This window comes from Heptranchias perlo, chromosome 21 (assembly GCF_035084215.1).
Source record: "Heptranchias perlo isolate sHepPer1 chromosome 21, sHepPer1.hap1, whole genome shotgun sequence".
NCBI classification, from domain to species: Eukaryota; Metazoa; Chordata; class Chondrichthyes; order Hexanchiformes; family Hexanchidae; genus Heptranchias; species Heptranchias perlo.
This window is the reverse complement of record NC_090345.1, coordinates 9,964,287-9,992,155: the sequence shown is the minus strand read 5'-3', so window position 1 is coordinate 9,992,155 and position 27,869 is coordinate 9,964,287. Positions and strand designations below refer to the sequence as shown.

Below are 27,869 nucleotides of genomic sequence, written 5' to 3'. Positions count from 1 at the left end.
CTCGGGTGGATACACAAGATCCTGTGGCACTTTTCAAAGAGCAGGGGAGTTTTCCCTGGTGTGCTGGGCAACCTGTATCTCTCAAACATGGGTTAGAGACCTTGGAGGTAACTAGCCTAGCCTAACCTGCCTGCCAGGAAACGGACTGGATCAGATCGTCTGCCCATTTTACACCTGCCCAATTATACACTCCATTGAAGTCAATGGAAAGTCAAAACAGGTGGTTGATCAGATTCTGTCAGTTTCTCACCAGGCAGTTGTTAAGCTTAAAATTACCCCTCTTATCTTGAGTATTTCTTCTTGTGCCACTTTTGCATTTGTTTCCAGTTTTCTAAGTGGTCTCCTAATATTTTTTTTCAGGGTATGATATCTTTCAGCATGATGCACTACGTGATATAGTGAGCACGAAGCCAGTGATGGAGCCAAACGTGGCCTGGATGACGGCGATCCGTCAGGGGTGCTTCTACTTGTTGGTCTTCATCCCCATCACGTGTGCCGTGCTGCAGCTTCTAGCCTGGTCTCAGTTCAGCCTCCACGGTAAAAGACTGCAGACAATAAAATCATTGAGGCAGAACACATATCAGGCGGGCCTACAGGACATTAAAGCGGTATAGGTCACCACCCTGAATCTACAGGAGCCAAGAAAGGTCCGTCGTGTCTCGTAGAGAAGACACAACTCTTTTTTAAGTGACTGCCACTTCAGCTCAGGATATGGAAGCCTTTGCCTTCAGTGGACCAATATTTGTTTTTGTTGAGATGATTTGAGCCTGAAATTTTGGAGACCTCATTGATCCTGTATGTAGCAGATTCCTATATTTTACGACTGATCGTTAATAAGACCCTTGTGCCTAATCAATTTTTTACTTGACTTTTTATGATTCACAGGAGGGGACCACACATCGTACTTTGAAGCCCAGGGTACATTTAAGAACATTTTGATAGCTCAAGAGTGAGTGTACATTGTCTTAAGACCTGTAGAGTCTGTTATCCCTTATTATGCCTTGAAATTCAGCAGAATTTAATTCCACCACCAATCCAATCCATCACTCTCGAGGCCAACCATTTGCAAATGTATTTGACTGAACAAAGGATGAGCACTGTCATGTTGATTTTGATACCCCACTGAACACCCTGCCGAGTTACTTTTCATAACTTCAACATACCACAGTTATGTGCATAATGGTAGGCGGAAGAACTGGGTGATGGAATGGGTTAGATATTGGTCTTTCACCTCATTTAAATCCACCCAAATTGGAATGAAAATCTGTCTGCTATCTGGGTATGAGATGAGTTTAGGCAGTCTTGCTTCAGTTCCTAGTCGGCATAGGCCTTGAGCATCAAACTTCTCTTAATTTGGCATTAAATTGGCAGTCTCATTGAGGCTACAGAGTGGTTGGTGTAGGAAAGGGCAAAATGCCACAATTGTACAGGAAGAGGAACTCTTTGGCTGAGGCACATTGTTGGGGCAGAGAAGAGGGAGGTATACTTTGAATCTAACCATGCTATACCTAACCTGGGAGTGAGTGCCTCATGCTGATACTTGGTGCCCGTAATGGGAATTTTTCCATTCCACAGCATTAACAACCCTCACCTGGATGAGTACAAAATTCATCAGAGGGAAAAAAAAAGCAGTGGGAGTGAAACAAAATTGGATCTGTCTGTGGTTTGGGCAAACTTTGTTTTATGGAACAGCAAATTGCTGTGAAATTGGGCCCTGCAGCACAACGCAGGAGGACCTGGTGATGAGATTTTTTTTGTGTCGTCAGCCCCACAGAGGGCAATTGTCCACAATTTGCCAGTAATTTCTTCAGCCCAAGACGTGCGCACTCATTGCACGTGAATGCTGTACACCAAGAAATTCTGCTTTAGCGAGTTTTATGCCTGCAAAATTTGGCAAAGTCTGCCTCACGTAATGGAGGCTCCTGGTGAAACTTGAGGGAGATTGTGAGGTTTATAGGCATTATATTTGAGCATGTTAATTTATAAAGGGTCACAGATCATCTGGCAGTGTAATAAGTGTTTAATATTAACGTGTAAACTGAAACTCGAAGGAAGCAGAGTATGGTTTGCTTTATGTGGAACTCTTAGCTCTGGAGACATTATTGGTTTGTTGAGATAGGTTGTGAATAATATATATTGCACTTAGATCTTAAACCAGCTTCATTTGTCCAGATTTTGTTTTAAATTAAGTGCTCAAAATCATATGTTTAATTCTCTTCTAAAGCTGCATTAGCTTTGAATATCTAATTATGATCAATAATAGCACAGTAAATAAACATCACCGGAGATGCCAATTATATTGGAAAGACTTAAGTGTGGGGCAGGCTTGACGGACCAGCTAGTCTTTCCCTGTCTGTCATTTTCGTAAGTTCACAATCGCTCATTTTCACAGTTCTTTAGGTAATTGAATTTCTGGTTTTTCTGTCATCTTTTTCATAACTATGTAAACCATACCAGATTTTTGTAATAGTGCTGAGAAACCAAGTTCATGTATTTTGAGAAAGCACATGCGAGGCTGGATCAGGTTCTCAATACCTTGCCTTACGAAAAAAGATGTTCTTTTGCCTACCTATCCTTTTGGTAATGTAACTCGTTTTCCTTTTGATTTTGTTACCCTCAAGCCACTTACTTTCCCTAGCTCGGAAGATGGACATGAAACTTTCTCCCAGGCCTCGGCCAATGCTGGTGCATAGTCTGTAGTTCGGACATGAGCGAGTCTATCCCACGCTGCCTGTGGGAAAATGCCAGGCCAACACTCGGCTCCTCCCTACAGCACCAGATTGAGAACTCGCAGCAGTGGATTTGCCTCAGCCCTTCCTGTGGTACTGTCCAGTGGAACTTACTGTGCACCATGGCACCATGCTGACTTGGAGTATTTAGTTTTCCATTTGCAGAGATGAAATTCCCAAGCAATAATCCTGATTGTTTAATTGCGTCTGCTGCCAAGTTGTCAAATAGCAGCGTAACTTTGAAATATAGGTATTGTCAGAGGATTCCTGACAAGAATTGTTTTTAGGTTTTTTTTTCTTCTGCTCCTCAGTACAGGAGTGACAGGTGTCCAGTCTTCCCGCCTTCTATCGATGGCACGTTAAAGCAAGATGGTAGAGGGCGTGGGTGATCACTGCTGACTTTTATTGAGGCTCCTTTTACAAAAACCTTTGTGTTGACGCCAAGTTGGATGCTAAAGTTGTAGCGTGAATTGCGAGTTGGTCCTCTATCTGATTCTGGAGAGGAGTCTTTCTCGAGTTCGCTCCTGAGTCGCATTCAGGTCCTGACTTTACAACTGTAGCGTCCTGCGTCATACCAATGCTAAGGTTTGTAAAGTAAAAGGAACCTCGTGTTTCTTCCTGATCAGAAGTTCTTTCCCATGGATTGCAACAGAAAGATTGTGCTTTACATCTGTGTACACTGCCTCGAAGATATTGCTTTTAAAGGAAACCACCATTGGATTGTGAAAAATAATTCTGATCTATCTCGACCCTTTTATTCCTTGAAAATTGAATTATGTTTGTGTTGAGGAATGAAATGATGAGATGATGACTTTTGTGAAATGTCATTGATCGACAGTGAGCCAGTAACTTTCGTTATATAAATATTCCACACAGTATTTTAAAGCCCTATGAACTATTAGTAGTCATTTGGTAAGCAACAAAATAAAGGCTTGTTTGTTTTAAAACACTTAAATCTGTTCTGTGTGTATTTCTTTGTTTTTAAATAAGCTGCAGGTCAATCAGCATCTGAAAGAGAAAGGTTGATGTTTCAGATGCAATCCCTCATCAAACATCAAACCTTTGCCGTAAGACTCCAAAGTGGGTTGAATCAGCTAAGTTAAGAATTTGAATGTGATTCTGTAGTAGTGGCTGAATCTGATTTTGTGCCATTTCTATTCCGCTCATTATTACTTAGCGATATGTTAGTGTTTATCATTCGGAGGTAGCAGTGTAGAGAAAGAGACTGTAAATTTAAACGTGTTCTCTTCCTTTCTAACTTAATACAATTTTCCCATGGCACACTAAAAAGATAAACTGTGACATTTTTCAATCCAAAGTATCTTAAGTAAAATGATTTGAGGTTATTTTTCAGAATCTTTCCCTCCCTCCCCCATAGCAGTGATTTCTACACTCCCTCCTTTCTTAAATAGTGGTGTTACATTTGCTACCTTCCAAACATAACCAATGCATCCGCTATCTCTGCAGCCACCTCTTTTAGAACCCGAGGATGTCGGCCATCAGATCCAGGGGATTTGTCAGCTGCACCTGATGGAAGAATGGAATTAAGACACAATTGTACAAAATCCTGACTTTTAGTAGGGGCTCATTTGCATTTTTTGGGCATTGGATGTGTGGGTGGGGGGGGAGAAAGAGAAACCCTTTAATGTTTTTTGTGCTCCAATTTTCTCCTCCTTCCAAAAGTGCTGGCTTATGTTGTACAGTTCCACTAACGCCAACAGCTTTCTCAAGCTTGAGCCCAGACGGCATTTGCGCTGTGTTGTTGCCCAAAATCTACACTTCTGCATTTTCCAGCAGGAGCGACAAGCAGGAGCAGTAATTGTGGCTGATTTTTCTCTTCACTAAACCAGGGGCCCTAAGACCAATAGTATGTAGTTGATCAGACTGAGATTAGCCATCTTGTGCTCTTATGAAAATAACAATTCTGGATGGTCCCGTCGGTCTGAGGTTTTTCTTTTGTTTGCCTCACCCAAGAGATTGTGACTTGGGTTTTGGTGGTCGGGGGGGTGGGGGGGGGGTGCGGTCAGCGGGATCACGATGCTCAGTTGCACCATGACTGACTGGCTCGATGGACCAGCTGGTTTTTGTATGTTCATGATGCCAATTTAAGGTGGCTCAGCAGGTGTGTTGCAATTAGGGTCGCCACCTCTGGTTGGTTGTATTCCAGGAGGTTATCACACGACCGCTCGCTGTGAACCACCCCACCCTCACACTTCCGCCACTGGTTTAATCACTGGCCTTTCACTTCAGCAAAACAAATGCATGTTATGCACACATTCCAAGGAGCTCCTCAGAGATAAAACTTCTGACCCATACAGATCAAGATGGCCCCAGGCCAGCAGTAAAGGTGCTGCAATTGGCTGCAGCAGTCCTGGGTTAGGGAAGGGAAATATCAGCTTGGGTTTCTGTTCCTGATCACTACACAGCAACCCACCTGGGCTGCACATGTAAGACATCAGGCAAGGACAGGATCAGACCCTGCTGTGATGTCGTCCGTAGATAGTCTGATACACGTAATCAAAGTTCATATGTGAATAATGGCCACTTGAGTACGGCTCTAAGAGAGCAACGTTCACCCTTGGGGAAGTCAATACCTTTCAGATGAGTGGGGAGGGGAGAAAATTGAAGAGGGAACAAAAAAAATACATTTCATTTCACCCACCCCCTCCCCCACTGAATTGATGGAACAAGGTTATTTTGAGTGTTAGAAGTTTTCTGTATTTACTAGCAAAAATACTTGGGGCTGTGAAATTCAGTTTGGTTTCTATCTGTGGGTGAAAATCAGAACTTTGATATAATTGTGATCCAGTCCTTCATTTTAGACCATAGATCAGGACTCTGCTGTTTCCTCAAGTGCAGAATCTGCTTGTGTCGTCAGATTCATTTGTGTAGCAGATGTACATGTGGGAGAATAAAAAATACATATAGGAACAGGAGCAGGCCATTCAGCCCCTCGTTCCTGCTCCGCCATTTGATAAGATCATGGCTGATCTGTGATCTAACTCCATATACCCGCCTTTGGCCCATATCCCTTAAAACCTTTGGTTGCCAAAAAGCTATCTATCTCACATTTAAATTTAGCAATTGAGCTAGTATCAATTGCCGTTTGCAAAAGAGTTCCAAACTTCTACAACCCTTTGGGTGTAGAAATGTTTTCTAATCTTGCTCCTGAAAGGTCTGTCTCTAATTTTTAGACTATGCCCCCTACTCCTAGAATCCCCAACCAGCGGAAATAGTTTCTCTATCCACCCTATCCGTTCCCCTTAATATCTTAAACTTCGATCAGATCACCCCTTAACCTTCGAAACTCCAGAGAATACAACCCCAATTTGTGTAAACTCTCCTTGTAACTTAACCCTTGAAGTTCAGGTATCATTCTAAATCTAAAACATCTCATTGGCCTGCAATTCCAGTCTGCACAACTTGACTTCCCGTTGTCAGCTTTTCCCAATTTTGAATTCTGTCCATATTTATAATACAATCACACATGCTTTTGAACAGTTTTTATTTTAAGGTTTTCAAGTACAGTGGCATCACCTGGCAGCACAGTTTGCAATACTTCTGCATGGTAAAACATTGGATGATAACGTAGTAAAAGTTACAGTCAGAATGGACCTATTCAAACTCTTCACCATTGTACAGTAGATCTACAGCAGCCATGACAAGCTAATGCCAGTGGTGTTCAGTTAATTTTGGTCACTTGCCAAGACATAGGTGCTTAGGTAAAATTTTGAAACAATTGTCTACCATTCAAATGAACTCTAACCAATAAAAGGGAGACACTGTTCTACTGTGTTGTCATATTTACGAGCAAAACATGTTCAGTAGCACAGCAGCTCCCTTCATTACAGTCGACATTAACAACTGCACCTTTTTTTTTAAAATGACTGGCACTCACAACAGCATTTATTACCGCTCGACTAGTGATGCAAGTGACATTACAAACAGTTCCAAGGCTTAAACATCAGCTTTTCATTTTAAAATAAACACTTTTTGTTTCTTTCATGCTAAACATTATGAGAGTGTTTTTAAAACAGGAAGGCTCTCCGGCATAAGTTTGAATTTTGTTCCTGATTCTGATCAACTCAAATTGCAGTATCCTTCTCTTTCCTTCCCCCCACACCTTCCACCCTGCAGTGACAATGGTTGGTAAATAAATACTTAACAAGTGCAGCCAGACCCACCATTTGCATTCCTTCCCTAGAACCATTAGTTAGCAAACCAGAGTTACATACAATATGACTGAGGTGGCGATCTGAATGAATTGAATGACATTTGTTGGCGATTGGCTTTAAACTGCATTGCGTTTACTTCTCACCTATGATTAATGACATTTTATTTTTAATATGTTGCATTTCTTACATGCAGCAACCAATGTTTAAGCTGGGATTTCTGACCTGTTTGTATTGGTTTAGCTTAAAACATTTACAGAAGAATAACTTAAAAAATTATAGTACATGCTGCACAACTTTACCACAAGTCTTTTTTTCTAATGGGTTTTTCCTGTTGGTTTGTTCTCTCCAATAACACCTGACGAAATATCACAAAATTCTTGCAGCCTGCAGGGTTAAGTACCTCATCGAGAGGGCACACAAGCCAGTATATGTTAGTGTTACTCGAGACGGACAAAAAGCACTGGGCTATATATATTCATACAGAGCTCTGCTGATATATATTTTTTTTAAAAATTCAGGAACATTAGGACGTGCAATTTGTCTACGCACAATAGGTTATAAATCCCTTACCAGTCTCAAAAGCAATAGAAACAAAAGCCTATTAAAAATTACCATTCATACCACACTTTTGACATCCACTCAACCGACTCAGGAGCTTTTATTTCCCTCTCACCTCTTACTTTGTCTTTGATCAAAGTTTCAAAGAAATTACAGACAGTGGATGTAGCCAAATACACTTGGCATTTGCTAGTGTATATAGCTGGTCTCCTACAACACAAATGTTAACAGCAAATGACAATACAATTGGAGGAAGGAAAGAGGGATGGGGGACAGTGGGTGGGGAGGGTAAATGACCAAAACTGCTCTTATTTTGATCACGTGCGTCCCAAAACCAGTCTTTGTATGTCCTCTGTGCTCTTAAATACACATTCACCTTCTCACAGGCATATGCCATTCCCAGACAAGCAAGGTTTACATCAGAGAGAGTTTGTGTATGGACCGACTCTGCCAAGTGCTTTAGAATGTCTTCCTATGGATTGCTCTGGCCCCATCTTCCTCGTACTCTTTCTTGGACACCCACATTTTCTTAAACGTGTCAAGTGATGCCAGAATAGAACCTCTAAAAAATAAAAACATCAAAAGAACACATTAACACAAAAGTATCCTTCACTGCTTACTGATTAACCCTTTAAATACTGTATTGGCAGTACTTTTTTTGAAAAATGTGCAGGAATTCTTTGCTCAACTTTTAATTGCTAATCCATTATTAATAATCTTGAACTTGTGTCTGTGTCATATTATAGTGAGCTTGTAACGTTGCTGATCGGTCTACGAGATCAGAATGGACCACAGATCCCAATATTGGTCCATGGTGTTATGTGGTTAGTACAGACGAATCAGATCCCCACAAGAACATAAAAAGCAGCAATTTTGTGTTTTCTACCTTTCCTTTCAGCTTTCTACTTTTCAATTGTTTTTAGCATTCTTTGCCACTATGTTCAACTTCTATGTCTGACCTGACTCCAGACCGTTTTACCACTCCCCAGACCTCTAGACTTCCCTGCGCCCAGCTCGTCCCTCACACCACCCATGAGCAACACCATAGGAGACCTAGCAGTTTAAGAACATAAAATACAAGCCCAGAGAAGAAACAAAGCATTGAGCCCATCAAACTGTTCCATTCGGCATCCAAATGTGATTATTCTATCATGGACTGTCCTCCCACGCCATCCATTGATCCCTTCCTTTAAGCAATGCTAAATTTTAAAAAGGTACTGATCAAGTTTTTGATTCCTTTGTCCCCTATTTTAACTGTCAGGGCAATGGCTCACGAGGTAACTTGGAGCCGAGTGGGAAGAATCCCAGAGTCTCGTCGTAAATAGACACAATGTCTCTTCAAAGCAGAGCCAGAGCAGTCAGTGTAATACAACTTGGTGTTTTCAGAGCAATCAAACACCCCACTGTTTTTTATATAAATGGTACTAGTGAGCTTTTTACAGTACTAGATGACAAGATGAATGATATTTTTGGAGGCTTGTTCGGTGATGTGCAGTATGAATGAGATAATCAATGCAAGCGAACCATAGCATGAAAACATGTTTGGAGATTAAGGCTATTATGAAGAAAGGAAAAAGTAATTAAATGTGTTGTAGAATCTGCATACTCCTCCCACATAAAATCAGCCAATGACTGCACCAACCATGATAAACAGCACAACATTATAAAAAGATGGAGCAAACAACCTTCGTTGTTCAGAACAGTAAAGCCCTACTAACAAAAACTTTACTTTGCCAAAGAAAACTGTGCCCTCACCGGGGACATGACCAAACTATATTTTGCCATGACACATTTTAAGCAGGGGCAGTGTATGTTATGATGCACCAAGGAGCACTTACCCTATCCACGTGGAGTATAGCCTCTCCTGAGGAGCAGAGATCTGTAATAAAACCCATACACATTGGATAAACTAATTCATTATATCTCATATGTTTACACAATATCTGCAAGGTCTAATTTGCAATGTTTGTTTTCTTGGGGGGGGGAGTCTTCCAGAATTTTTTTTAAGCAGCAAACTGCTCAATCGTTTAGGGATCTAAATTTTCTTTGTTTTTAATAATTTGCTAGAAACAATTCTAAAAGTACACTTATGATTCTATATCCTATATACATCAGATTTTACAATAGTCTGCAGATTAAATAATTAAAACCTTCATTTAAAAGAAAGCTGCATTTCTCATTTGCTGATGTGTACAATTGCGATTGTTTCGATCTTTGTACCGAACCTAAAAATGAGAACACCTGGGTGTGCGCCCATGTCCGTGACTGTGTGTTTGCATAAATGTGGGGTGCATGGTAGTGTAGTGCTCATACTACTGGACTAATAATCTTGAGAACGTGAGTTCAAATCCCACCATGGCAGTTTGAGAGTTTGAATTCCGTTTAAATTTTTTTGTACAGATTAGCTGTGGTCTAATTGAATGGCGGAACAGGCTTGAGGGGCTGAATGGTCTACTCCTGTTCCTATGTTCGGAAAAATTCAAAAAGATCGTGTGCATGTATACGTATGTCTGTCTGTGTATATTATTTATATATATATACACACACACACGTGTATATGAGTGTGAGTTCAAGTAACAATACCTTTATTTTTATATCTTTTGGTGCCAATTTCTTTACTTCACTCAGCAGTCTATCACCAAACCCTGTGGTTAAAAAAATATAGAAAATTAAAAAGCAGTCAGCGATGAAGGCAGGGGAAAAATAAAGCACTGTATCACACGCATTCGTCCTCATTAGATTTCCCAAACAGATGTTGGATTTGCACGGTAACTGCGCTGAATTCAACATCTGTTCTGGAAATTAAATATGGCAAACTGTGGCATTCCAAATTGATCCAGACACACTTCAGATCTCAGCTGGAGACTTAAATCCGTCCAGAATCCACTAAACAGGTGGAAGTGATCATTCTCTCAAATTCTACACATCTACAAAATAAAACTGCCACTGCACCCGTACGGGCAAATGATTTATCATCACTCAAATTTCACCAATATTTTCACCAGCTGAGAGGCATTTTCTGCAAAAAAAAGGTACTTGGGCAGCAAACTGTGTTACATGCTTTTAATGTCAAAATTCACAGGATGTCTCACCACAACAAATCACCTGCCTTTCCAAAAAACTGCTTTTCTCTTCTATCTACTTTGGCTGCTGACTGGGACTGTCTGAAGTAATCTCAAAGCAGGAAGAAATATTATGCATGCACATCTTATGGGAGTGGTTGCTGCCTATTTCCTGCAGATGTTGGCTTCTGAAACCCCTCCCCACTCCATGCACTCAGATTCCCTAGGCACAACGGTCAAGTAAAATTATTGGGTCTCCACCCCATTTACCATAGCCCTGGGATTTATTGGGGTGGGGGAATTGGTGCTCGACCTACATCTGCAGTAGGCGCAGGCCAGCTGGAACAATTCTAATGAGGCGGGAGAGGGTCATCCTTGCCTCTCGCTTCATTCTCCTGATGTAACATCAGCTGGGCGCCCCAGGGCAGGGGCGTCTTTAGAACATGGCACTGTGACCTGCTCCCAGGCCCTCTATGACCAGAGTGCATGAGTGGGTCCTGGGCCAGGTCGAAGAACTGGTTTCACTATTTTTAAGCCCCTGCCCCTCGAATTTTAAACTTGAATTGGGATCTTTCATCCGAAGGTCCCGATCGCCGAGGCCAAAGATTGAGCTGCAGGTCTGAGAGGTCTGTAGTTGCCCTGATTTTACTGCCTTTACCAATGGCTCCCACTTAAAATGTCTTGGACAGGAAATCTTGGTGATCCCAGGGCTGGGCAGGAGCAAGGCACTTTGGGTTCCCTGATCCTGTCTAGCGTCGGACATGGGGGAGAAGGAAAACCTGCCTCATTCTTTCAATTATGCCAACAACCCTTAGCTTTGATTCTTAAGCAATTCCATCTCAACTGCTTCACCTGCATGTGTGCAGATTAGTGCTTGCATTAGTACAGGTGCTTTAGTTCAGGGCTATGCTACATGTTCCACAAGATTAAAAGATCAATGCCCAAATAAAGAAGGCGTGCATTTATATGGAGCCTTTCACAACTTATGGACGCCCCAATGTACTTCACAATCAATTAAGTACTTTTGAAGTGTAGTCACTGTTGTAATGTAGGAAACACGGCAGCCAATTTGCACACAGCAAGATCCTGGAAACAGCAATGAGATAACGACCAGATTATCTGTTTTAGTGATGTTGGTTGAAGGATAAATATTGGTCAGGATACCAGGGAGGACTCCCCTGCTCTTTTTTGAATAGTGCCGTGAGATCTTTTACATCCACTTGAGAGGGCAGACGGGGCCTCGGTTTAACGTTTCATCTGAAAGACGGCACCTCCAACAGTGCAGCACTCCCTCAGTACTGCACTGGAAGCGTCAGCCTGGATTTTTGTGCTCAAGTCCCTGGAGTGGGACTTGAACCCACAACCTTCTGTCGCAGAGGCAAGAGTGCTACCTACTGATGATCTATATGAAGATACTAGTTGGTATAATAACCAACTGCTGTTACACTCATCAGGACCGTAAACATTAGTGCCCTTACTGGCTGGTCAGTAGAGTGGAAAAGATTTTTATACATGGGTCTCCTTACATTCCATATCTTTTCAAATCTTCTGTTAGCTTGGGAAATAAAGTACCATAGAAGATCTGAAAGAAAGATAACAAAGAGAACGCTCCTCTCTTGCCACTGAACAGCTGGTCAATGAGCCTCTTGTTCCAGTGGAACCTCAATTGTCCACCAGTTTCCACTAATAATCGGGGGGGGGGGGGGGGAAAGAGAGTGAGCTCCATTATAGCAGATAATCATTTCTGAACTATCTAAAATACTTCAAGGTCCTGATTTTATAACCACAGTGCTATATTTTCACAACATGCATGGGGTATTTGTGAGAAAAAAATACATTAACACATATCAGAACTCAATCTCCTTGAGAATGATAAAATGAGTTGTATTTACTGGTGTGGGAGTCTCCCTGACTCATTAAGAAAGCTAAACAAATACAATCAATTTTGACTTGAACATTCAAATGGGAAAAGAACAGCGGGGGGGGGGGGGGGAAACAGAGCCTCGTATCTCAAAACGCACTCAAACTCGATGAGCGCCAGAGGATAATATTCAAACTTGTGATATCCCCATCATAATTGTGAGAAACCGTCAAACACTTTTCAGGAGTTGCTGGCTGGCTTGTAGAACATGTCAAGCATTCAAAAATCAAGTCAGGGAATTTTTTTTTTGTTTCTCTCCTAATGGCCTGCCTGGAGGGAATAAAATCTTATAGAAAAATTGACATTCCTTTTCTAGAAACCCTCATTTAACTGGTGTATGCACTAGGGGGCACTGCACTGCTGTACAACAGACGAGCTGTCTCTCGGTCAGTGTTGTAAAACTCTTGTTATCCAGCAAGCCTAACAACTGATGCATTAATTCACACGGTGCATAAAGGTGCTAGCAGCACATAGTGGAAGGAATGAGGTGCCACAACAACCATTTTAATGGGAGAGAAGGATTTGTACAACAGAGCCACATTTGTCTGATTTAAGAGGCACTGTCTGCTCTTACAGCATTTCCCTTTGTCGGTTACTTTACTGAATGTCACAAAGTCAGATGATCTTTATCTGTGCTGAAAAGAGTCCCAGAGGAACGAAAGCAAGAAACCAAAAGTGCTCTTTCTGTTGTCTGAAAGGCTCAGCCCTACTTTGAACAAGCTACTTCATAATCCAACAAGCATTGCCTTTACTCTCAGATAGTGTGTCTCTCTTTGAGGATTTGTTTGTATTTTATACTCTTGTTGGAAGCATTTACAAACTAACTAAAACATTTTCTCTCCCACATTGTCCTCCCACCCCTCTACAAAATAAACACTGCCCTCCCTTATAACGGTTGGGTAGATTTTATTAATTTTTAGCCGGGAGCAACTCTTGGGAATTCAGGAGGGAGGGAGGAGAGGTAAGTGGGCCCAACAGGATTTTCTGTCCATTAATTTTAATGGGACAACTGATTAACTTCTTTTCCTTTACATTAACTTTTAATGAGCCACATCAGACTTTTAAAGGAAAACTGTTTCCAACAATTCAAACCCATAAGTGGTAGGTTTTCACCTCTGGAATACAGCTCACATTGCTGCTACAACATGCTGTGTACATTTGCCATCCCTGCTAATTACAACAAGCCTTTGCATTTTGTTCCTATTGCAATTATTTTTGCATGGTTTCCATAAAGACATCAAAGATGGGTTTACTTTGAAATGAATTAATTCCCAATAACAAAGTCTGCAAACTGAGATATTGAATGATCGCCCCATCCTCCTCCTCCTAAATTTTTTTTTAACACAATTGTTTAAAACCAAAGTTTAATTACAACAAACCATTTTAAAAGAGGGGTAAGCTATGAGGAAAGACTAAAGAAAATTCAACTCTAGTCTAAAAAGTGCTGAAAGGAGAACCTCACTGAGGTATATAAAATATTAAATGGTATCGATAGATAGGGCAAGCCCACAATATAAAAGAGACAGTAAATAGGTCGAGACACAAACATTAACAACTTGCAATTGCATAGTGCCTTTAATTTAATAAAATGCCTTGGGTAGGTGGGAAAGAACGCACATCAACCAGGATTTAGAAAAAAGTTAGGGAAGTGACCAAAGGTGAGGTTGAGGATACACAAACTTAAGTTAGTGAGAAATTCTTTTAAAATAAATATTAGAAAGAATTTTTTTTTTACTCAATCTGTAATAAATATTTGCAACTATTTGCTAGGTGGGATAGTAGAGGCAAAAGCATTCACAATGAGGCTGCATGATATAATGGGACAACTCGGGTACTGGAGGGATGGGCTTCAATGGGTCAAATGGCCCTTTCTCACCCTGACTTTTCTTTTGGTGGATGGGGGAAATGCATTTGATGTGGTGTAGATGGACTTTCAGAAAGCCTTTGATGAGGTACCACACAGGAGAGTATTGGAGAAGATTAAAGAGTATGGAATTAGGGGAAACAGTAGCAAATTGGATTAACAACTAGTTAGAAAAGACAAAACAGAGTGTTACAATTAAGGGCAGTTTCTCAGAGTGGATAGCGGTATCCCACAGGGTCTCGTTCTGGAACTGTTTCTTTTCACATTGCATGTAAGTGTGGCTCCCTACTGTGTGTTCAGTAGGGGGAAGTCAGGTTTAGTAAGAATGCAGGGGGACCTGGGGCCTTTCCTTCTATCACTTGCATTCTATGGAGCTGGCAGCAGCGAGCTAAAATGACAGACCTTTTAAAAGTTATTGAACTTGTAAGCATATAAAGAAGGCTTCAATAAATATACAGATCCATTTTTACAAATGGATGTTTTTGAGAATGGATGATTTTAAGGATGAGGGACTGAAGGATCTTGAGATATCTGCGTTCTCTTACAGTGCTGTTGGATAGTGATCATTTGCACTACTTGCCAAATCGATCACTATTATATTCGTATCAGCTGCACCATTACAATATGGGACAGGCTCGACGAGCCAGCCCGCCATTTTCGTATGTGCCTCATACATATCCTCTTCATCACTAAGACTGCCTACTTCCACAACATAGCCCATCTCCGCCCCTGCCTCAGCTCATCTACTGCTGAAACTCTCATCTATGGGCTCGAATTTAGCAGGCCTGCGGGTTCCCAGCGGGTGGTCCTCCGGGAGCGTGGTCAACACGCTCGGCGAAATTAGTGGGTTGCCCACGCGATCGTAGCAGGCAACCCACTAATAGGAATCAATTACCTGCTCCTCCGGGGTCCACGGCGCTGGCCTGCGCGTCGGTCGGGCTGCGCATGCGCAGTACGATGTCAGCTGGAGGCTCTCTAGTTAAAGGGGCAGTCCTCCACTGACAGATGCTGCAACCAATGGAACAAATTGCAGCATGGAGCAGCCCAGGGGGAAGGCTGCTCCCAGTTTAATGATGCCTCACCCCAGGTATCATCAGATGGGGTGAGGAGGAGGGGGAGGACACAGATCTTCCCCCCGGCGGGCGGGAGGAAGCGGCCTGCCTCTGCCACCAAGAAGGCCTGGCTCGAGGTGGCAGAGGGGGTCACCTGCGCCACCAACATATGGCCCACCTGCATACAGTGCAGGAGGCGCTGCAATGACCGCAGTAGGTCAGCCACAGTGAGAACATGAAGTCTTTCCCCTACACTCCGTCTGCCACAACACTGCCCCCACCCCACATCTCCTTCGGCACCGCCAACACTATTCTGTCACATCACCCTTCATACCCACTCAAACCCCATCCTCATCTTACCTGCACTTACTCACCTCGCCAGTACTCATCCTGCCACTAACACGCAACCCAATCCTCATACAATCTCATTGCTCCATCCCATACTCACCCTCCCGTGCATCTCCCTCACGGCCAGCCTCACTCAACCTGCCACCACCTGTGCTGCAGCCACAGGGCATGCATCACATATGTGCAGTAGGCAGGGTAAGGCAAACGTGTCGTCAGCATGAAGGGGGTGCACAAGGGTGTCTGAGGGTTTGTCATGGGTGTTACCTATATTGAATTTCAGAGCAACAAACAGCACACATTATATTGACACCACCACTGCCATGTCTCCGCGAATCCTGTCCGTTGTGTCCAATAATGGCCGCTCCTGGGTATCACTATGAGGACCCGCCACTGATGCCACCCATCGTGTTACTGCAGAGTAGGTGCAGGTGTATTTGCAGGGCTCGTCCGCGCAGACGACTGAGAGACATCGGCGGTGTAGCCGGCTGCACCCTGGAAGGATGCGGAGGAGAAGGTGTGGAGGGCAGTGGTGACTTTGACAGCGACAGGTAAGCAGTTGGTGCTGGGGCCAGCCAGGAGCAGCTCGGCATGAAAGAGGCTGCAGATCTCCACGACTACATGTCGAGCGAATCTGCGCCTCCCTGTGCACTGCTGCTCGGAGAGGTCCGGGGAGCTGCGCCTCGGTCTGTGGACCCTGTGGCGAGGGTAGTGCCCTCTGCGATGCGTCTCTCTCTGCGGTAGCCCTCCCTCCTGCTGTGCAGGTGGGCATGCAACAACACCGTGTTGGGGGGATCCACGTCTCTGCGGCGGACGGCGTGGACTGCGAGGCTGCTGGGGCTGGTCATGCTCTTCGTCCTCCGAGGGTGTCCACACACCACCCATCTGGCAGGTGTTGGTCTGAGGGGTTGTGCAGGGTAGGTGGGTGGTTCCTCGGACTGGGGCTGCGGTTTCGTGTCGGTCTGTCCTCTGGCTTGGCAGGGGGTGGTGGAGGGCAGGGGTTGCCCTATGTGACGCGGTGGCCTCCTGCGTGGGCGAGGGCTCTCCCCCGTGGAGCGCACCTTGGCACCTGCCACAGGCTGCTGGCTGCAACACGCCTGGTTGAGGAGGGACTGTTTCCCCCAGTGTGGGAAACTCACTGCCTTGAACCGAAAATCCCACACTTCCTCTTTTGACAGCTGCTTCAGCTCATTAACTGACCACAACGAGCAAGGTAAGTACACTCAAGTGGAACCCCGCTGGCTTTAATTGCCTGCGGGATTCCCACCAGCGGGGCTTGCGCGCGCAGCCCCGCACGTCATCGCGGTACCCGGAAGTGGCCGGGATTTCGTCGCGATCCAGTCACGTGACCGGATATCGGGATTTTCGGGGCCACCCCGCTGGGAACCCGCCGGAAACACGATCCCAAAATCGAGCCCTATGTCTTTGTAACCTCCAGACTTGACTATTCCAATGCTCTCCTGGCTGGCCTGCCATCTTTCACCCTCAGTAAACGTGAGCTCATCCAAAACTCTGCTGCCCGTATCCTAACTCACACCAAGTCCCCATCATCCAATACCCCTGTGCTCGCTTCACCCGTGACCTACATTGGCTCCTGGTCCGGCAATGCATCAATTTTAAAATTCTCATCCTTGTTTTCAAATCCCTCCATTGCCTTGCTTGCTCTGTAACCCCCTACAGCCCCACAACCCTCCGAGGTCTCGGCGCTCCTCCAATTCAAGCCTCTTGCACATTCCCGATTTTCATCGCTCCACCATTGGCGGCCGTGCCTTCAGTTATCTTGGCCCCAAGCTTTGGAATTTCCTCCCTAAACCTCTCTGCCTCTCTCTCTCTCTTCCTTTAAGATGCTTCTGGGAGTCTACTGCCCTGTTGAATCTCTTCATACACCGATACAGAGGTAGTTCTGGGAAGCCCCGCAAGGTAAATTTGCCTTCTCACAAGTGACAAAGGTCTTTGAAACAAAATGTTGTTAGGAACATTTTAATTACACAAAAATGCTGTGATATTGTTACATTCAATAATTTTGTGATTTTTTAAGGCAGGATTTTCTGCTGGAGTTACATATATAGGCTAACATTCCATTGGAATTCCCATCTTCATCCATGGTACAGGAGAGAGGCTGTGATTCGAGACCAGGAAGCTGTACGGCAAGTCACCACTAGTTGCCCTTATGCACCACGTAGCAGCTGGTTCAAAGAGGCATTGGTAAAGGCCTGAGGACAGGCAGTCAGTCTACTGTCCTCTTCTCTAAGCTAAGGAAAAGTGCATGGCATAGCCCTTGGAAAAGACGTTTCAAAAATGGGACAAAACAAAGCAAACCAAGACCTCTAAAGAGAGCTGCATGCCACAATCTGGCATTGTTTGCATCAGACACCAGTGTTACAATTCTGCCGCCAACAGGAAAATGTAAGATTTTAACCCAATTCACAGCTCTTGTAATCTGGTCTTCACAAGGTTTCAGGGTCAATGTGTTCAAAATGTTGGTTATTGTATAATTTACAGCTCAGTGGAGATGGCATCTTTTTCTGATTATCAAGGCAAAGAGATGTCAGCTTGAGTGCATGTAAGGCTTTTCCACGTCAGCTAAGCACTCCCCTTGCGTGCACCACAGTCAAATGCAGAGTAAAAGTCCTTCTCTTCTCTGAAGACCAAGACAGACTTCCTCTGGTCACTATTTCCAGTGAAATCACAGATACAATCTCTTAGAAAGCTTTTATGATTAAACTATGTTTACCATGCTGCTATCACACAGCAACCAGAGAAAACGTCTCCCCATGACCTCTGGAACCCCCATCAGAAAAGCATCACATATTGTATCACTGACATTTCCACATCCTATACCAGCATCTTTATACCTGTCTGACTGAGAATTTGGCAATTTACAGTTGCTTTCGACTGAATTACCGGTTATGTGGATTTATGCTCATTGGGAATTGCCCAGAACCATTACACTTTAGACTTTAAAGTAAATAGAAATAGCCCACCAATCTTGGATGAAACTCAATCCAGGTCACAGAGAAGGAAGAACATATAGCTCCCTAGTCCTGAAAATGAAAGTAAGAGATACTCCAAGATCATTTACTATTTTATTTTCTGTAACACCAGAGAGTCATTTTTTTCCTGTAACTTTTTAAGATATTTGTTAGTTTTCAATCTTCTTTCTATCATGGTATGGGACTACATGCATAAAAGTTGAGGTGTCTACAATAGTGTTTTCTTTCTATTCAGGTGTATATCTGCTTTCTGTGCTAACTGGCTTTGAGCAAAGGTGCGATACATATACTCACCCTGAATGAAGTAGGTACAACATGATAAAGGAATGAAAGAAAATGAAACAGTAAAAAAAATCTATGTGGATTTTGATGCATGAATGATGGCACAATTACAAAAGGCTGTTTTGAAAAACCTTTTTAAAAAAAAAAGTGCATTGCCAGTACTTTTTTTTAAATGAAGGGCAACATGGGGGATGGGAGTTGGGAAGTACCTCCAACTCCTGGTCCTCTTTCAAAGTTCCTAACCCATGCTGGGGTGCAATTCCACAGGCACTGGTAATGCTCCAGTATCTCACCCGGAAGGTCTTCATATGTGAGCCTAAACAATGAGTTCGAGCAGGCTATTTGACTGTGGGGCCATCACAGCCGAGCCCAACATTTACCAATAATAAATTTTCATCAGAAATCACAGGATAGTGATCAGTCATGGGAACCTCGGCTGATTTTTCCCCTCCACCGCGCAAGCATACCAAGGCCAACTGTAGTAACTTCTACAGCCCTAGCGGAGCTCGGCTAACTCAGCATAGACCAGGAATCTTCCTGGTTAGTAAAATTCAATTCCACTCCGCCTTTACCAACTGACCCTTCACCGGAGCTCAGGTTCACAACGTTGACTTTTTAAAAAAAAATTCCTTTACCACTTAATGCACTTGTCTGACATTTCTTTATCCGCTACTTTAGCAGAGGTGTTAACCCTTTTAAAATAAACAGATTAACGCCGGTGTTAAAATATCAAACGAATGCAAAAGTATTCTTCCATTAATATAGTCAACAGTAGTTTCCAGATTTATATTAAGTTGTCTGTTTCTAAATTCTGATACGATGAATGTCCCTGTTATATAGCATGTTTGGATCGCTGTAGTGTGAACTTTTCTACCACATCAATGCTAAACGTGTAATTAAATGTTGCTGATTTAGTCCGCCAGCAGTGAGAACAGCTGAAAAACAGCGACCATGCATCTGCAACTAATGCACTGTATTAAGGTGGTCCTTTAAAATGTAAGTTTGAAAAACAGGCTGCCCACTGTATTTAAATGTCAAATGATAAAAAAAAGGGCTGAGGAGACGGTCAGTTGTTACTATCATCAGAACTATCATCTGTGGTCACTGACCAGTGAGAACTTTTTTTTTAATTATACATTTGACTGCACATCTGTGGAACTCTGCTTCCTCCCAATCAATACTGAGAACATTGGGCAGTATAACTGAGGGTTCCCACTCACACTGTTGTTTTCACTGTGCTCCTGCTTGATGCAGTATGACAGGGGCAAAAGATTACCAAGATGAACACACTAAAGGAATCAAAGAAAACTGGTTACATTACCAGATGTAAGGAGCTGTGAATACAATTGTTACACCTGAACATTTTTTTTTACATTGGCCACCTCACGACACTCCAACACGTTGTACCATGGAATGCAACATGCCAGTCTCTGACTATGATTTATCATACGGTGTGCTCCTGATTTTATACATGCCGTTGTGGGGATTTTCCTAGCCTTTCACGGTGACTGCTGAGATAGCCTGCCTCCTAATAGTGATCCTCACGGCAACAGAAGAGGCAAATCCCTCATTAAATCCCTGCTCCACCAACATACCACAACCAGCTGGGTCACAGGTGGAGGCTCAGACACAAAGCACCAGGTCTTCCGAGGGCCATAAGTGGTACCTAGCCATTTCACAGTGTTGTTATGAACTATTTCTTGTTAACTGGGAGGCTGCCCACAACTGAGGGCAAAGTAAGATTTTTTTTAAAAAAACAGCAATTAAATAGTACAGTCTCTACTAACAGCTTCTATGAGACTTCCAATTACGTGATTCGAACTGGATGGAGGCTCTCCTTCCCTTTAGAAAGGCACTTGTCCCCTGTTCAGCACCTCCCCACAATAGCATGGCCGAGATCAAGAGCTTAGTGCAGTAGGGGATGGGGAATTGGACTTGAACTCATCGCTTCATGGTATGTGCATACTGGAGCTCCCTAGAGCTGCAACACTGAGCTACCACTATCACTATTTGCAGCATAAAAATGCATTGTGCTGTCTTAAAAAAAAAGTTTGATGACGACAGAACATGAAGTCTGCAAATGATGGCGCGAGGCTGCACCATTTTAATATGGGGTGGTACATCAGTACTTTGCTACAAAGCAAGGTTAACATCACAGAGGTATGAAAGAGCTCCACAGGCAACCTCAGTGTGCAAGTCCCAAATGGGTTCAGTGAATAAATTCAGCAAGATACCTTTGAATAAAGTTGATCCTCCTGACAGCACAATGTTAGAGAAAAGCGTTCGTCTCAGATCCATGTCAGACTTCTGGATTGCAAAGACTAAGACTTCATGGATTCCTTCACACTCTTCACCGATCAGGTCGGGTCGAAAGAGCAGCTCTGGAGCACGGAACCGCGCAGGGCCGATCTGCAAAGAGAATAGATATATGTCAGTTAACGTTCTTGGCTCATATAGAAGACCAATCAGGAAAGGAATACACATCAAGGCAGATGAAGCATTTCTGAAGACAGTCACTCTGGCCAGAATGCTATTATTTGTCTCTATTTAACATATTTGAGACATGACTATGCTCAGAAACTGACTGCACAAGTAGAAACACACCCGTTGTTTACAGCTGGCAAGTTCTAAAGCAGGGCTGTGCAAACTATGACCAGCAGGCTATGGCAATCTGGCCATAAAGTCAATGCAACTCAACTCTGTTTGCACTTATATCTCTTACTGGTCTGTCTAGTTTGAATTTTGTGGGCCTGGGAGTTTGGATTGAGCTGTTGCTTCAATGATTGATAAATCCTAAATCAGAACACACAGATCTGTTAGTATCAGCAACTTGCCATATATGCAAATTCATGGGAACCTGGATTTAAACTTTATACTTGGCCTGCAATGCTGCATGGCACTAAACCATGAAGCCAATGAAGATAAAAAGCTTGGACACTACTGTTTTCAAGGTTCTATGATGAGTGTATGCAGTGACCTGAGAGTAAGAATGCTCCAACAGTCACGTACATCTATGTAAAATGACTGATTTAATGATGGGGGGAGGGCGAGAAGAGACAACCAGTTGTCAATTGTGCCGGACACTAAGTGACCTCAAGAAAAAGGAGGACAGATTGAAGCAACCGATTAGAGGACGCGCTGCACTAAAACAGAACGACCAGTGTTCTTTGGATTCATTATTAAGTAATTTGTTTACTTCAATATTTCTATCAAATATATGACTTTTTAGGGTTGCTCTGCTTACTCAGGATGCTACTGTTCCGGGTTCACTTTCTCTATCCCATTAATTATCCTATATACCTCTAATCTTCCTTGCGAGATATCTTTTTTCCAAAGTGAAGTGCCCCAGCTTATCAAATCATTCTTCATTGCTCCTTCCTGACACTGGAGATCAGCCTCATTGCTCCTTTGCACTGCCTTTGAGGCCTTGATGCCCTCACGCTATGCCATAACAAAAAATCTCTTCCTTCTTTGGCACAATGGGTGGAGGGAGAAGGGGAGGGAGCAATCAACATTTTCTGTAATGATGCCATGATTACAAACAATATTAGGTCACTCAATTTCTCTACTTCCAAAGGGTGCAGGAAAGAGCCATTTAATAAAGAGAACACCAGACAGTCACAAGGAAGGTCATTCACCTCATTTATCCAGAAAAAACATAGTCCCCAGTCACAGTGTCCAACTGTTTCTTAAATGATTCCAAGGTTTCTACATCCATTATCCTACATGGAAATCCGTTATTCTGCCTTTTGCTAGATTGAACCTGCGCTCCCCTGTCCTTCTGTTAGGATTTAACTTGAGCAAGCAGCATTAGCAACCATGCATGAATTAAGATTGGCGCCTTACTTCAATTGTGCTTCCATCAGGCAGGATGTACTGGGCTTTCTCGGTCTCCAGAGTTTCATCTTTCTGTGGATTTATTGACAGGTAACAGGCACGCTGTGAAGCACAAAGACAAATTGCCAGGTCATTTCTCAGAAAAGCTGATTGTACATTAAAAATTAAAATAACCATTTCAAATATATTGGTTCTCAAGGAAGGAGGACAATTATAGTGAGACATTCTTTAACATGATAATTAAATTCAAGACTCTCCATAAGCAAATTAACCAGGCAGCCAACAGGTGAAGCTAGAATGCCATTAGGCCTTCCGTTCTGTCACACTGTATTTTAACCCAGCATTCACACATCTTTGCAGAGATCAGAGCCATCATTTATTATTTGCTACATTAAAAATACATTTTTAATTTGAAAAAAGCAAAGATAATCTATAGTGATTAAGGTAAATGAAAGACATGCATTTTTTTAAAAATGAGAACACATTCCCTGTACTTTATACAAATTAGCAATTAAACTGAATCAATATATATGTATAATGAAAATGTAAGATTCTACCTCTTTGATTGTTTTCACAATCTCAAATTCTGATGATGTATGAAAATCGTATCCTTCCTTTCTAAGGAACAGACGTAAATAGCGAGACACATCGCGCCCTGCAATGTCAATCCTCATGATGGAATGTGGCATTGCAAACCCTTCATAGATAGGAACTGCATGTGTGACTCCATCACCTGAATCTAATACCACACCTGTAGTTCTACCTGTGGCATACCTTCAGAAAAGTAGAGAAGAGAAATCCATTGGTAAGTAAACCAAGTGTGTTAAAATTTGAATAATCAAAAGACACAGTCTAGCAACTCAGGTAAGCAGGGGAAACACATTCGCTCCCACGAGTGTTTTTTTATTTTTCTCATTTTTTTGTGTCCCTCAATAAACATTATCTGAGCAGTAAGCAGATCTTTCTGCCCATCCCCTCTTGGGTCACCTCTAAACTGATTTTTCTCATGGGAGAAGTCTTGCATTTTCTTGGTCACACTTTTCTGACCAAATGAAGAGTGAAAGGCCCTGTGCTGGCGAATGGCAGCTTGGTTCAGTTGGGAGCACTCTTGCCTGTGTAAGAAAGCGGGAAAGTGGGATTAAGCTGGGTGGCTCGTTTCTCAGCCGGCTCGTTTCTCAGCCGGCGAACATGACGGGCCGAATAGCCTCCTTCTGTGCCGAAAATTTTCTATGATTCTAAGAAAATTGGAGCTTCAAGTCCTAAGAGGACTTGAGCAGATATTCTAGGTTGACAGTCGAGTGCAGCACTGAGGGTATGTCATCCTCTGAGGTCCTAACTCCCTGGTAGATGATAAAAACTCTAATGGGTTGATACAATTTGGCATCCTGGAAGGATGAGATCAAATGGGCTGAAAAGCCTTTTTCATCTGAACCTATCTTGTTGTGACTTTGTTGTGTAAGGAACTGTGTGCACAAAGTAATATTTTAGCATTCTGTACTACCAGGAACTGGAGAAAGATTGCACTACACCAATACAAAATTGGTTTAGTTTGACAAACGTACTTCTGAACAACACAAGTTACAGTTTTTGGTAGTCTGAAATATACATTTTTAAAAATCAATCAGATTTAAAGCTTAAATGAAAATTCAAACAGATTCTAAATTGTAAAAATGTGCAATGGGGTTGAGTCCAGAAACAAACTCGAGTGTACAGTCCAAAAGGTTCTCAGGTTCAATCTCCAGTCTGTGTTGAGTTGGTTGATCTCAGCTGAAGTGGAAAAAGGGGAGATACCATCAAACCATCCACACTTCTGAGCCTCATCCAGCAACCCCTGCTGGTAAAGCACTCGGCTGTGACACTACCTGTGGTCAAATAGCCTGCCAAAACTTATTGTCAAGACTCGCATCAATAATAATAATAGCCATTTCAGCAAGTACAGTGCCTGTACTCATGGAACAGTACCCAACAATGAGTCAATGCCTTCAGGAGAGAAGTAGAGTGTAGAAAATCGGCAAGAATGAGAGAAATAAAATCTGTATGATCCAGATCAGATTAGGTTTCTCTGCTAATGTGTTTAGGAAGGGTACTAGGGACTTGAGGAAACTCAGGTCATATTTGCCAGCAAAACACTAATCATTCTTAATAAGTACAGGGTTCCCTCCCCCTCAAACCAACTTTATCCAAGAATAAATTAAAGTATGTTTATAGTCTACAAGAGGGAAGAATAATGTTTCAGTCACTGCCTACCACTCATACCTTATTGAATGAGAAAAAGACAAGAGATGGGGAGGAACGAAGCAAAAAATGGCTCGATGGACACTGGCAAAAATCCTTTGGCCAGATGATACAAAAGGCAAAGAAAGAACTCAAAAAGGTTACATTTCAATGATTTGTACATTTCTGAATCTCAAATACTAACAGACTAAGTACTGCCTGCATTGAGATGAACAAAGCAGGGACATTGAAAGTCTCGAAGAAAACCTCAGCAGCACGTTCACGGTTTTTCCTCGGGTTCAGGGGAGCCTCTGTGAGGAGTACTGGATGCTGGGAAAGAAGAGATGATAATGTCATTGCCTTTTCGATTAACAAAGTAGATTCTCACATGCGTTGTAAATGTAGTATAATTTAAACAGCCAAAACGCACTCGTTTAAAAAAAAAAGTTGCATCGCTTTTCAACGAAGTCCACATAGGCAATTTCTTAACTAGGAAAAAATCCCACCCAGCAAATGACTTGCTGGCAAAATACAGTTCACAGGGGAAGAGAAATCATGCTGACAAAGTATCTTTTTAAGACATTGAACAATTACAAAAGAAAACCAAGGTGGTGTGACTGAACAGGAAATATGGGGCATCTGTACTGCCAAGCAGAAAATTACACTGCAGGTGGGAAGAGTACTTTTTGGTGTTATGAACAGCGGATATTCCAGTGTAGGTTTAACACAGCAGTAAATGATTACCACTACTGAAATAACATTCCAATTTAGCCAATTATTAAAGGGGCAGATTAATTAACATTCATATTCTAACGTGTTAAATGTCTTATGAAACCAGTGCTCTTAAATCATAGTTGAACCAGGTTTTATTACTGTGAACAGACTAAATGCAGGATTTCCAATCACTGCAAAATGTTCTTTATTGGAGATATAGCTGCCCCTGTACTCTTCAACAAAAAGCAGGAAAAACAAACACTATTTTTTGGGTCAGTTGCAATAATTTTACACACAAAATAAATCTCTGGAAACATTGAGTCAAAAATACTCCAAGCTGGCATAAGGTGGTGAGGCTGAAAATCCAGTTTTAATAACTAAATAAAAGTAATGCAATGAAGCACCATGCAACTCCACAACAGCAGTGAGATGCAGTTTCCATCTTTTGAATTGCTGGGTTTTGGTTCTCAGGTGAATTGTTTTGACAAGGTGCCAGGTGAAGGACACGTGTACGCTGGCAGATTAAAAAAAGGAAGAAAAAAATTGTTTTTAAAAAAAAATCAGAAGCCTACTCTTGCACAAACTACCTACCAGCCAGGTCACCTGCCTGCTCAACCAGGAGACCAAGGGTGAAAAACTGAGGGACCTTACTCTGGATAGGGGATATAATCCATTATAATCTAATTTCTCCTGTTTATACAGTCTTGTTTCTGAATATTAAACTTTTAAGAATAAAAACGAACTCATCTTTTACAATCTACCGTAAGTTTCATTTTGGTTAATCTTACTCAAGAATAACAGCTGTCTGCATTTAGTGAGTAATCTCTAGCTGTATTGTTTTTAAAGAACTAATTTGAAGCATTGTAGTGCTACCCCACCACAGTGTCATAGGTTAATGGTTTGCATCTGATTCCCCACACTGTAAACTTTAGCTCACCCATGCTTGTTGTCCCTTTGTGACAGCAAGCAAGCAGCTCAATATACCCTACAAGGAGGGAGAGCTGGAAAAAAAACACATACATCTGAGGGCTGGTAATTCAATGCCACTTTCATAGGAGCTCTGAGACTCAGCAGCAGATTCCAGCTTGTCCTCTTGGCTGGGAAAGTGCAAGCACTGGGAGGAAGGGAGGGCGTAGGTAAGAGGAAACAACGGCAGGGAGTGTGAGCGAAAGAGTGACTACGCAAGGAGCATGGGCAACAAAGTAGGACAGAAACGGGAGAGAGGGGATGAAATTCCTTTATCTAAAAAAAAATCAAAAGTCAGCCACGGTTCCCAATCCCAGTTGCTATCCAACAAAGTGCACTGGAGCAGAAATGACTATCAAGAGAGGAGAGGTCTTGGCTATGATACCCCAAAGCTGAATATCCTGCCAATACTCATTGTTTAGGCTCAAATGTGAAGCATGACCGTATCCTAGCAAGAAGTTAACTCTTTCAGGAGAGTAGAGGGAGTAAATGGCAGAAAAGGGGAAACAAATGTTTAGTTGTGCTATAAATCAGCCATTCTCAAGTGCAGAAACATAGCTTGAGAAAGAATCATGAATTTGTATTTATGTGCAAAACTCATTAAGCGCATTGGGAAAAATGCAAACCAAATAGGTATAGCCTTATCATTTTTGTCCGATTTAATGCCATTTATTCTATCAAACATTTATAACTTGTGCCAGAGGTGCTCAAAATTAAGATCCCAGAAGTAAAAATCAAAATCATGTGTATTTCCTCACAATGTTTACTATCTGTATAGCACACGAGTACCACTAAAACTATGTGAAAAACAACGTTTTGGGGTTTTTTTCATTAAATTATATATAAAGTAAGTATGGTAATGAAACAGCCATCCTAAGAGTTGAAAGGTTTCATGCTGAAAATATCCACCTCACCTCTTCAGAGAAAGTCTGGAGTTGGTCTTTGGAATACACGTACTGCCAGATGCGTTCCATATCGTTCCAGTCTTTTACAATTCCATGTTCCATTGGATACCTAATTGTTAACAGGCCCCTGTGTTCCTAATCAATCAAAATACAATATGATTTATTGTAGTAAAATGTCACTTAGTTGTTCTTCTGACAATATTTAAAATAAAGTGGGATCAGGGAAAATTACAATAATTACACAGATATTCC

General features: G+C 42.4%; 2 protein-coding genes across 3 annotated transcripts in view; one reads left to right on the top strand and one right to left on the bottom strand.

The window, feature by feature from the left end:
• Positions 1-3,676, top strand: part of mfsd13a (major facilitator superfamily domain containing 13A) — a 44,366-nt gene extending 40,690 nt beyond the window's left edge. For both annotated transcript variants that reach the window (XM_068002084.1, XM_068002083.1), the window contains exon 9: positions 361-3,676. In XM_068002084.1, the coding sequence (XP_067858185.1) occupies positions 361-614 (254 nt within the window). In that variant the 3' untranslated portion in view covers positions 615-3,676. The remainder of the gene's footprint in view (positions 1-360) is intronic.
• Positions 3,677-6,217: 2,541 nt separating this feature from the next.
• Positions 6,218-27,869, bottom strand: part of LOC137339967 (alpha-centractin) — a 34,776-nt gene continuing 13,124 nt past the window's right edge. The window contains exons 4-11 of the mRNA XM_068002082.1: positions 27,627-27,752; positions 25,238-25,362; positions 23,376-23,592; positions 22,828-22,920; positions 21,216-21,390; positions 10,046-10,107; positions 9,301-9,341; positions 6,218-8,024 (exon numbers count right to left, since the gene is read on the bottom strand). Coding sequence (XP_067858183.1) covers positions 7,922-8,024; positions 9,301-9,341; positions 10,046-10,107; positions 21,216-21,390; positions 22,828-22,920; positions 23,376-23,592; positions 25,238-25,362; positions 27,627-27,752 — 942 coding nt within the window. The 3' untranslated portion in view covers positions 6,218-7,921. The remainder of the gene's footprint in view (positions 8,025-9,300; positions 9,342-10,045; positions 10,108-21,215; positions 21,391-22,827; positions 22,921-23,375; positions 23,593-25,237; positions 25,363-27,626; positions 27,753-27,869) is intronic.